Here is a 12,500-nt window from a genome sequence, read left to right on the forward strand (position 1 = left end):
AAAGTCTTAAAAGTTCAATTAAAAATTTAATAAAAAATAAGAAGCACGCACCTTTAATCCCAGCACTTGGCAGGTGGATCTCTGTGGGTTCACGGCTAGCCTGGTCTACATAGTGAGTCACCATGCATGTGTCCACAGACAGACAACAGACTCTACCTGTGGGGAGGACAGGCCAGCACTGTGGAGTCACGGTAGAAGCTGGTTTTGTTAAATGTGTGTTGCTGAGTTTGACCTTGATTTTTTTAACCAAGTTATTTTCAAAACTGCATTTACAAAAGCATCTACTAAAAAGGGATTGGTGAGACCAGCAAGTCTGTGACCTTGCCACACACGTGACAAGCATTATTTTGAGTGTCTCAAGACATGATCATTTTACTGTCCACCTGTGGTATACACCCTAAGACCGAAAGGAAAGACCTCTCTGGATTTGAGTGGGAAATGTATGAAATTTAAAAGCTCAATAAAAAAAAATTAATTAAAGCTGGGCATGGTGGCACACGCCTATAGTCCCAGCACTTGGGAGGCAGAGGCAGGCAGATCTCTGTGAGTTCAAGGCCAGCCTGGTCTACATAATGAGTTCCAGGCCAGCTGGGGCTACAGGAAGACCCTGTTTCAAAAAGACCAAAAAAATTTAATTAAAAATTTTTTTTTAAAAGAAAAGACCTCAGGGCTGGGGAGATGGCTCAGCGGTTAAGAGCACTGACTGCTCTTGCAGAGGACCCAGGTTTGATTCCCAGCACCCACATGGCAGCCACAGGCCGTCCTTAACTCCAGTTCCAGGGGAATCCAAAGCCCTCTTCTAACCTCCACGGCATTGCACGACACAGGTGCACTCACATACATGAAGGCAATACACTCACATACATAAAATAAAAATAATAATTTTTTTTTTAATAAAGGAAAGACCTCATCTTCCTCCAGCAGCTTTGGTGTTTGTAGACCATTGTGTGGTCCTCTGAGGTTTCTGAGTCAACACTCAGAGTTACTGGTTTGAGAGCGAGGAGAGAGGAGGCACACGTGTGAAGTCAATGGTGCAAAGTTAAGACCCTTAGGTTCTGGTTCAGCAGTTAAGAGCACTGGCTGCTCTTGCAGAGGAACTTGGTTCGAATCCCAGAACACACATGGCCACTAACAACTGTTATAACTCCAGTTCCAGGGGAATCTAACACCTTCTGACCTCTGCAGGCATTGCACAACACAGGTGCACTTACACGCATGCAGACAATACACTCACATACATAAAATTAAAAATAAATGCCCGGTGTGGTGGCGCATACCTTTAATCCCAGCATTCGGGAGGCAGAGGCAGGCAGATCTCTGTGAGTTCGAGGCCAGTCTGCTCTCCATAGCGAATCCAGGCCAGCTAGGGCTACAGGGAGACCCTATCTCAAAAAGACCAAAAAATAAAATAAATAAATAAATAAATAAATAAATAGGGCTGGAAAGATGGCTCAGTGGTTAAGAACACTGGTTATTCTTGCAGAAGACCCAGGTTTGAATCCCAGCACCCACATGGCAGCTAACAACTGTCCATAACTCCAGGTCCAGGGCATCCAACAACCTCTTCTGTCCTCCACAGGCATTACACGACATGGGTGCACTTACCTGCATGCAGGCAATACATTCATACACATAAAATAAAAATAATAAATAAAATATTTCAATTAAAAATAAATAATAAAAAAAAATTTTGGTCTTTTTGAAACAAGGTCTCCCTGTAGCAGCAGCTGGCCTGGTTTGCTAATGGAGACCAGGCAGGCCTCGAACTTGCAGAGATCTGCCTGCCTCTGCCTCCCGAGTGCTAAGATTAAAGGTGTGTGCCACCACACCCGGCTTATAAATAAAATATATTTTTTAAGAAAAAGAAATAATAACCCAGGGCTGGGACAATGGCTCAGTTGGTAAAGGCCTTGAGTACCTGAGTTTAACCCCAGAACCCATGCTCAACTTCTCAGTCACTCAAATGCCAGGCATGGTGGCACACACTTGTGATCAAAGCACTGGGCAAAGACAGGTGGCTCCCTGGAGCTCACTGGCCTGGCAACTAGGTGAGCTCCACACCAGTGAGAAACCCTCTCTCTAAAGAACAAAATGTATGGTGCCTGAGGAATGGCACCCAGGGTTGTTCTCTGGCCTCCACACAGTGACCTGCGCATTAACCAGAGGAGGGCAGGGCATCTTGACTGGCTTCCAATGGGAGGATGATGATCCCCCCCACAAAAGCAATCAGGCCTTTGTGCCACTAGCAAGCCGGGCACACACACTCCCATACAGCCATCCCACTGTCAACAATAAAGCCTGCCCCAGTTCCCCACCAGAAATTAAGTGAGTCTGGCCTTGTTAATTTGCAACAACCTGAAGGGCATCTTTGAGAAGCAACTAATTCCCTCTGCCCCAGCAGGCAAACTTTGTAAAAACATATTCATGGCTTTTATTAGCATTCATACAACTTTGAGGATTTTCCCCATGACTTACGAAACTCAAAGTGAACAGCACGCAGGATGGTGTCGGTGCTCACAACAAATACCTTTCCCTGTGCATGCCAGCGTTCCCAGTTCTTACGACAACCTAATCGAAAATGATCGAAGGCTGAATTTCATCATGCATGTGATATATTTCATAAAATGCAAGAAACACAAACTCTTCAAATACAGCTTGAGGATCAAGGAAGAGTTGGGAGGGTGGCATAAAAATACTTGGCCCCAAATTGTGCCATTCATTTAATGGCAGCTTTATTTTAAAAGTGTATGAGTATATTGCCTACATGTATGTAAGTGCACCTGTATCATGCAGTGCCCACAGAGGCCAGAAGATGGCATTGATCCCCTGGAACTGGAGTTATGGACAGTTGTTAGCTGCCATGTGGCTTCTGGGAATTGAACCCAGTTCCTCTGCAAGGGCATCCAGTGCTCTAATCACTGAGCCATCTCTCCAGCCCCCTGATGAGAGCACTTTTAAGAGCACTGAGTCTGAGCCGGGTGTGGTGGCACACGCCTTTAGTCCCAGCGCTCGGGAGGCAGAGGCAGCTGGCTCTCTGTGAGGTCAAGGCCAGCCTGGTCTCCATAGCAAATCCAGGCCAGCTGGGGCTACAGGGAGACCCTGTCTCAAAAAACGGTTTAAAAAAAAAAAGAAAGAAAGAAAAGAGCACTGAGTCTGTTTATCCAGCACCATAACAAAGGACTTTCCTATTTCTCCCTTCCTGTCATACATGAATACAAGCTCATACATGTATATGATATATTTTGGTCTTTCTCACCCCCCCATAAATACCTTCTTCCCAACAAGCCCCCATCCTCTTTGCACATGATTCTATTCTATTTGATTGTTGGTTGGTTGGTTTTCTTGTGACGACGGAGTTTAATTAGGGTTGCTTGTGTGAGCGTGGGTGGCAGGCTGTTTAGTGGAGCACGGACGACTTAACATCGGCTACACTGCTGAGAAAAGCGACTCTCCCTTCCCCAACAGCCACTGAACTGACAGTGGCTCCTCAGGGAGGGGGGACCTCAAGAACGCCTCCCCGATCCATGATGGACTGTTGAAGGGCACATCTTGTGCGGGCCTTCACCGCAGGCCTCCCTTGCAGGTAACCACAGCGGCTGTGAGTTCATGAGGATGGCAGTCCTGTCACGTCCAGAAGACAGCATCTCGCCCCACCCCTCCCAGCACTCCAGCTCTTAGTCTTCCTGCCTCCTCGTCCTCAATGTTCCCTGAGAATGGAGGGATAAGAGAGATGTTCTCAGGGCCAAGCACTCAGCAGTCAACAAACGACTTTTGTTTATTTATAAATTTATTTTTTTATGTGTATGAGTGTTTCGCCTATGTGTATGTAAGTGCACCCATGTCGTGCAATGCCCATGAAGGCCAGAGGAGGGCATCAGATCCCCTAGAACTGGAGTTATAGGTGGTCATTAGCTGACATGTGGGTGCTAGGAACCAAACCCTGGTCCATCTGAAAAGCAGCCAGTGCTCTTAACCACTGAGTCCCCAACAAAGGGCTTTTCAGTGACGTGTTGCAGCTCCAAGGGCCTTACATACAGAGTTGCCATTTCACAAATCTCTTCCAAAAGCAATTAAAATGAAGGTCTGCCTGGGAACCAAACAATGTTACGATGACTTTTAAACACCAGCCTTCAACAGTCACCTGCACGCTCAAGACCTAAATCTACAGAGCTGGCTGGAGTGAGCGATGGCCAGCACTTGAGTCACTGGTGGAGCATAGAGTGACCTGAGAGACAGAGAGCCAGACATGGGACTCTGGGCCCCAGCAGGGAGATGGTCTTTTGGAGCTTACTTGGACAGGCCATGTAGCTGGGCTAGGGATGTAGCGCAGTGGTAAGTCACTTGCCTAGCACACCCAAGGTCCTGGGTTCCATGCCCAGCACCACAAAAATTAAGCAGTAAAGATGGTGTGAGCATCACCCAGGACCTGGGAACTCTGTCCTTGGTTCCTGTTACATGCAAAGCCTTTGGTCTCAATGGCTGCATCTGCAGCATGGGTCAGATAGTAAGCAGGGAGCCTGGCATCCTAGAATGCTTTGAAGGTCCCTTGAGAACTTCTGAAAGGACAGAGACTCTAGCCAGCTCCTCCTCAGGTGGGCCTCTGAGCTGGTATCACAGCAGACAGCTAGGCTGATGAGGCCTGATGTGGATACCCAAGTGCAAACTGCCCAAGAGCAGGGACGACAAGCAGCTTGGAGACCAGCTGCCCAGAACCGTCAGGGTGACCACAGCCTACCATATACCGCAGGCCTCCCTCGGCCTTTCATCTGTGGCTGTGGGCCCCAGGCAGTCTTCGGGCCAGGCTCCGTCTGTGTGCGGGGCCAGTGGGCCACGCCTCCACCCTCCCACCCCTCTCTTCTTCTAGATCCCCATGCCCAGACTCACTCTTTGTCCTCCATGCACTGATGGTTCACAAAGGCCCCAGCATCCCCCATATCTCTGTGCCAGACCTTCTTACCCCACCTCACTGCTTACCCACTCCCCATCCTATGAAACTCAGGGTGACCAGACATCCTGCAGAAAGCCCTCCTTAGGACCTCAGCAAGAGGACCTTCCCAAGAACAACGGTGGCACCAGGTCATGTGTGTCTACCTTGCCCTGGGCTGTGTCTCCTTACTTCATCTGTTTATGCAGAAAGCACTAGGGTACCTGTTGCTTGTGCATTCAGGACTAAACGTGTCACTCTTGGGGACAAACTGCCCATTGGGTTCCCAGGGCCCAGAGAGACCTGTGGAATATCATCAGTGCTCAGTAATAATGGGGTAGGGAAGGAAAAGTGAAGGGGGGGGTCATCAGGGCAAAGCCAAAGTGAGTGGATGCAGACACCTGTGAAAACCCTGATTCCCTGTCAGCTCGAGTTCAAGCACCAAGGGCCTTAGAGCTTTGCACGGACATGGAGGAGGCCACAGGAACCTGCAAATGTGTTTAGATGCGACTGTCTTCTGGGCTCCAGGGAGAGTTGGGTTTTAAGAGGAAATTGTCTTTCTGGGCTGACTACACTTGCCGGCTGCAGTCACAGCCAAGAGTGAATCCACCCGCTTGTGTCCTGGCACGTGGGCAGACGGATGGGGGAGGCTCAGCTGTCACGACACAGAGCTCTTCACCCAGAGAAGCGGTAGCTGGTGCAGGTAGTGCAGACTCCCAGTGGGGAACAAAATGAGATTGTAACCTGTTTTCCTGAGAAAATCTCTAGGTTTAATACGGTACGAGGAGAAAGCGCTGAGACACTTCACTACAGAATCACGTCTGATGGACAGGCTTGAGCCCAAGGATTTTCTGAGCATCTTTTGAAAAGCCAGGGCAGGGGCCAAGGCGCCCTGTGAATGGCAGACCTACCAGCTGCAAAACCACCAGCTCCTTTAGAGGCTGGCGCCCCGAGGGGGAGACCATGGTGTAGGCATGGAGACACGTGTGAGCTTGTATGTGTATGTGTGTTTGAGTGGATCTTTGTGTTGTTTGTATTTGTGTGTACATGTTTGTGTATGTGTCTTTGTGTGGAGTATGTCCACGTAATCATGTTTGTATGTGCATCTTTGTATGCTATATATCAGTGTATACATGTTTGTGTGTGTATCTTTGTGTGGTATGTTTGTGCATACATGTTTGTATGTGTATCTTTCTATGCTACATGTCTGTGTGTACATGTTTGTGTGTGTATATTTGTATTGGTGTGTGTTTGTGCATACATGTTTATGTGTGTATCTTTGGGTGGTGTGAGTTAGTGTAATCATGTTTGTGTATCTTTGTGTGGTGTGTGTATACATGTTTATGTGTGTATCTTTGTGTGGTGTATGTATATGTTTGTGTGTGCATCTTTGTGTGCTACATATGTGGGTATACATGTTTGTGTGTATATCTTTGTATGGTGTGTGTTTGTGTCTGTTGTATAGTGCATGTCTGTGTATACATGTTTGTTTGCATTTATGAGTCTATTGTGTTGTGTGTGTGCATATTTGTGGCTATGTGTCTGTGTGGTGCACCTGTGTCCACAAGCTGCAAAGTGGTGGATATGAGCTTAAAAGCCCAGTTTGGACTTGAGTTTCTCAGAGGTGCTCCTTACCCCAGGCCCCCACTTTCCCACAGACACTGTTCTTGCCTGACAGCCCTTGTCCAGATTTGCCATGATGGAGTGTCACTTTGTGGGACAACTCCTGTCCCCTGCAGGTGCCGTGTTCTTTCATTCTTGTAGGACCTGGTATACAGTGTCTCTAAGGCCCAAGTCCGAGGGTCCTTTCCAAGTGGGTGGGTCTCTCTCATCTGGAATCCATATGTGATCTGCCCATCACCTCCTCACTTGAACACACCAAGAATAAACCCCAGGTGTCTATAGCTGGAAGCCACAGGGTGACTTTCTCCAGCTCCAAGATCATTTGGAACAAGGCAAACACTCTATTTCGGGGGTTCTGGGGCCTCCGTCCCTCCCTCCTTTCCTGAGGACAGAGCGGCCCTGCTAGCCGGTCCCTAGGTGAACACAACCACCAATGTCATACTTTATTTTAATGCAGACATCACTTTAAACTAACCTTTTACCATCTGTTCTGTCCGCTAATAACAAATTCAGAGGAGCGGAATCCTCGGTGGCGTCCTCAGTGGGGAGCGGGTGGGAGGGCCGTCTGCGTGCCTTACTCGTGCCTGAGTCCCTGTCTGATGTTTTCCTCATTTTCCAGAAACAAATCACGGGGAAATGCTCTCCCCTGACCTGCCAAATTCACCCGTCCTGTATTTCTTCTCCACGTGGTTAGCTGTGGGAAAAGAAGAACATTCCAGAGGCCCTGAAAAGAGGCCCCAGGCTCAGTGTGCAGCAGCCCTCAGCCACTGTGTCTCAGAAAGTGCTGCCAAGTGGCCAAGATGGTCAAAACGTGACGGAATTCCTTTACGAACAGAAAGTTATCTTTAACTGTAAGATGGACTCTATTAGCAGTTCTGTAATTTAATGTCCCTGAAGATTTTCCAGAAGGATGTGGCAACAATCGGGCAGTCTGTCCTGTACCTGCTGGAGACCCGTACCACTCGGGCTCACCACCAGTCTCCAGAGGACTGTCCCTGACTTACATGTCCCCTTAATCCAGTGCAACTTGGTCCACATCATTTGAGACCCAACTATGAACCCCAAGTGCTCTTATCCAAGCCCAGAACCAAAGCAAACTTCCAGGAGACCAACCCAGAGCCAGCCCCCACCCCCATAGCAGAGGGCTCTCTGACATGTCACTCATCCCCGCTCACCTCCAAGAGGATAGCCTCTTAGCCTTCTGGCACCAAAAACAACCCAGACACGGTACAGGGTGGGCTCGTCAACTCTCCTGGATAAGTCCCATGGAGTCTCTGTGAAGGTAGAGAAGAGACAGCCTCCCAGAGGCTGTCCAGCCTCAGCCATGGCAGTGGTGAGGAGGAGCTCAGCCTCTACAGGAGCCTTTCTCTGCCCTGCCTAGACCAGGCAACCACAAGCCTAAGCTGCTCTCACCAGCACCTGGAAAAAGAGATGACTAGCTGAGAGGAGCAGAGCCCAGGGCCTGTCGCCTGAGCCCACCCTCCTCTGGTTGTTGGAAGCCCTGCGCCGTGTGCACATTCACAGCCAGCTGGGAAGAGCCTACCTCATCATGGACGTGTGAGCAGGTACACTGGGGGCCTAGAGCCAGGTCACAGACGGTGTATGCGCAAGTGTGTGGTGTGTGCTTACCACATAGGCACACGCGTGGCATTCTGGCCTACTTCCTCTCCTAGAGCCAGCACGCTGGCAGCAGCTGCGGGTTTGCCTCGACCCACCCAGTGCCTGTGCAGTGAAAACCTCACTTTTCACTAACAGGTAAAGGACTTCTGCCGCCTGTTGCAGTGGAGGGAGCCACTCTGCTGCTCTGGACGACTACGGTGCTGAAGGCCTTGCTCTGCTGTAACTGGCTCTGCTCATCCATGGTAAATGCTCAAGTTGAGTCATCTAGGAACTGGGGTTTTTGGAGCCAAAGAGAACCAGAAAGAAGACCTGTTATCAGACTTCTCTCCAGTCTCTATTGGGTTCTCTGTCTTGCTACATGCAAAGGGCAGAGTCACCTAGCAAGAGCCTCACATTTCTGAGGTGATCCCTACCTGGGTGGGGTGAGCACTCCAGTCTGCTACCGTGGCCCCTGGCAGTGTCCCTGTGCGGCCTGGTACACCACGGTGCAGCTAGGGCTGGTGTGCAGCCTCTGACTTCCAGCCAGGATGGCCTGGCTGCCAGGCTTCACGAGCCAAGGGGAATGCTTTTGTAAGTTCTCAACACATAATCAGCTTTGTGTGCAGCTGTGTTAACACAACACATGAAGGGGCTGTGAAGAAGTCTTGCTTTTCTCTCTTTTTACCAAAGGTGTGCATATTTTCTCCAGGTTCTCACGAGTGCGGTAGCTGTGGGCTCTGGCGGTGGACCTGCCGGTCTGTTGTCACAGTCTACATGGTCCTGGCTCAGTCCTCACAGTGCTTCCCCGTCTGTTAACCTCCTCTGCTCTGGCACAGACTTCTTCCTTCATCCACAAGCTATGGTTCTGTCCCTTGTGGGGTTTTTTGTTATTTGAGAATTTTATGCATGTAAATGATATGTTTTGATAAATTCCACCCCCTTCCCTTCCCCTCCAGTCCCCCCACCACTTTCCTTCCCAACTTTATATGCTCTTTTTAAAATTTATTTTTATTGGGGCTGGAGAGATGGCTCAGCGGTTAAGAACACTGGTTGTTCTTGCAGAAGACCCAGGTTCGAATCCCAGCACCCACATGGCAGCTAACAACTGTCCATAACTCCAGTCCCAGGGGATCCGACAGCCTCTTCTGTCCTCCACAGGCATTGCACAACATGGGTGCACTTACCTACATGCAGGCAATACACGCATACAAATTAATTAATTAATTAATAAACAAAATTTTATTTTTATCTTATTTTATGAATATTTTGCCTTCATGTATATAAGTGCACCCATGTCATGTAATGCTCATGGGAGGCCGGAAGAGGGCATCAGATCTCCTGGAACTAGAGTTTCAGACCATTGTTAGACGCCTTATGGGTGCTGGGAACTGAACCCAAGTCTTCTGGAAGAGCAGCCAGTGCCCTTAACTGCTGAGCCAGCCCTCCAGCCCTGTGTTTTTTTAACCCACTGAGTCCACTTAATACTGCCTGTATGTACATGGTGGAGGACCATCTACCAAAGTGCAGGCAGCCTCTCAAGGCCAAATCCCTGGAGAAAACTCTCTCTCTCTCCCTCCCTCCCCCCATCTCTCTCTCTCTCTCTCTCTCTCTCTCTCTCTCTCTCTCTGCGATCAATTGCCAATGGCTCCTCAGCTAGGGATGGAACTTCACAAGCCTGTGCCCATCCATACTGGGATGTGGGCTGGCTTGACCTTGTGTTGTGGCTCTGTTTTAACAAGATCTTACGAAGACAGCAACCTTGTACAGATACATGGATGTAACTCAGGGTTCTGCTCTACCACAGCCTCATTGTGACGTTGTTCAGCAAAATAAACGTGTTAATAGCTTCTAAAACCGGTTTTGATTCCTATTTGACCAAAGAGTTATTTCATAACATCTTTTTATTGTTAAAGTTTCCATTTTGGACTATGGGTGTAGCTCAGTTCATAGAATACTTGTCCAGCATGCATGAAGGCCTAGGTTCTGACCGCAGTGCTCTAAGTGTGGTGGCACACGCCTGTCATCCCAGCACTCAGGCTCCTCTTGCAGGAGCAGTGGCCTCACAACTTCCCTTGCCAGTTGTGAGACAACTTGTCCCCACCAATGAAAGGCTGTGTATTCCATTCCACACCTGCCCTTTCTGTTTCCACTGACTTCTGTTCATTTGATGATTGGATCAGAAACACCAAAACACCACAGCCACCACAGACACGGGGCTCTGTCCTGTTTGCCCTTTTCCTGTTCCTTCCTCAATTCTCAGACTAGCCTGACTTACTCTAATTCAGATGGAAGTGCTCTTCAACACCATGCAGATGCTCCTGCATGGAAATGAAACATTCTGATGTTTGTGCTTAGCTCTGGAATCACACTGAGAACAGTCTTCAAGGTTACATTTCTGTCCCCGAGTCCTGGTCAAGCCTCGTCTTCTGGCACTGCCCCAATGCCTGTGGTCCTGCTGAGTCACCTCTCCAGGGACAACCACAGCTTCCAGTCCTTACAGCCCAGGAGCCACATTACTGATCTGTGCACACACAGAGTCATCCATGGCTCCCATACACAGTCATCCATGGCTCCCATACACACAGAGTCACCCATGGCTCCAGTGCACACAAAGTCATCCATGGCTCCCATACACACAGAGTCATCCATGGCTCCCATGTACACACAGAGTCATCCATGGCTCCCGTGCACACAAAGTTACCCATGGCTCCAGTGCAGAGTCATCCATGGCTCCCGTGCACACAGAGTCATCCATGGCTCCAGTGCAGAGTCATCCATGGCTCCCGTGCACACAGAGTCATCCATGGCTCCAGTGCAGAGTCATCCATGGCTCCCGTGCACACAGAGTCATCCATGGCTCCAGTGCAGAGTCATCCATGGCTCCCGTGCACACACAGAATCATCCATGTCTTTGCACAAGGTAAACATCTGGCTGGGCACTTTTGCCTCTGACTTGGAGGTCTGCCTGTTTGTGAGCCTTTTCTCAACTTAACAGAATTGGATAAACATTTGCATCAACCTTGGCCACCTTCAGCCATCACTTGGATTCTTTTCTGGCTATGTGGTGCTCTGCTAAGCATCCCACACTTCTTGCATGGCATTAAACTTGAAATATTTGTGGCTAGGGATGTAGCTCCACTGGTAGAGTGCTTGTCTAGTATGCACGAGGTCCTGGATTCATTCCCTAGCACTGCATAAACTGGGCTTGGTGGTGCACGCCTATGATCCCAGCACTTGGGAGGGGATAGTTAGGAATTTGAGGTCATCCTGGGCTAGATAGGCTAGTGTGAGGCTAGCCTGGGCTGAGACTGTCTGAAAAATAAAAAATAAAAAATTAAATAAAATGTCTGAAAAATTAAATATTAAAAATAAAAGCAAGCTTGGAATATTGCACCTTGTACCTGCCTGTCACCCGATGAGCCACTGGACATGAAATTTGTGGCACTTAGTAACTCTGTGACCAACAGATGCCCTTCTGTGGCCAGTGGTTCCTGTCTGGACCCGTTGTATCTCCGATTCTTGGCATCTTGTTCAAAGAATTGAAAGACCACATACAGTAATAAGGGATTTTATTCAGAAGAGAAGCTGCAAGTTGGACACACCACACGAGAGTAGTGGGTGTGAATGAGAGTGCTCGGGAGCTGGGACGGCTCCTGGGCTTTGTTTCTGGGGTCCTAGAGGAGGAGTTGGTTGCTAAGGATGAAGCATGGGTGGTTTTCTGCTCTGATAAACTTTTGATTGACATGTGGAAACTTAGGCCTTCTGTGCAGGCAGCGGTCATACATTTTAATCATATGTACGCCCAGTCATGCATAAGCATAAGATGATAAGTAGGGGGTTTTCCCAAAAATGTCACTCTGAGGACAAAGGATGTGTTTGACCACAAACGGGGTGTTGTTAGGGCAGTGACCAGTTGCTTTGTTGGGAAAGGGGCCTGTGTAACTCAGTGTAGGGGAATGTGTTGCTGAGCTGTGGTCCATGATGATCCGAGGATGCAGCCAACTGTGAGGCCCTCCAGGAGTCAGGGTGAATGTGGGGGCCCCACCGCACGGCAGACTGATGTCTGCATTCTTGTCTCTTTCAGATCCGGTCTGACAAGGACAACGACATCCCCATCCGGTACAGCATCACAGGTGTAGGCGCTGACCAGCCCCCCATGGAGGTCTTCAGCATCGACTCCATGTCTGGTAGGATGTACGTCACACGGCCCATGGACCGAGAAGAGAGAGCCTCTTACCATGTGAGTATCCACATAAGGAAGGCAGAAGTCGCAGGTGGTCTGGACACCTCCCACCCACGCCAGGCCATGTTCACTTCTGCCTGGCTGCAGGGTTCTGGAGGGCAGGAGGACCCC

General features: G+C 49.2%; 1 protein-coding gene across 1 annotated transcript in view; it reads left to right on the top strand.

Moving 5' to 3' along the window:
• The first annotated feature begins 8,375 nt into the window (after window positions 1-8,375).
• Window positions 8,376-12,500, top strand: part of Cdh4 (cadherin 4) — a 103,287-nt gene continuing 99,162 nt past the window's right edge. The window contains exons 1-2 of the mRNA XM_017800667.1: window positions 8,376-8,409; window positions 12,231-12,386. Coding sequence (XP_017656156.1) covers window positions 8,407-8,409; window positions 12,231-12,386 — 159 coding nt within the window. The 5' untranslated portion in view covers window positions 8,376-8,406. The remainder of the gene's footprint in view (window positions 8,410-12,230; window positions 12,387-12,500) is intronic.

This window comes from Nannospalax galili, unplaced genomic scaffold (assembly GCF_000622305.1).
Source record: "Nannospalax galili isolate Female #2095 unplaced genomic scaffold, S.galili_v1.0 scaffold160, whole genome shotgun sequence".
In the NCBI taxonomy this organism is placed as follows: domain Eukaryota; kingdom Metazoa; phylum Chordata; class Mammalia; order Rodentia; family Spalacidae; genus Nannospalax; species Nannospalax galili.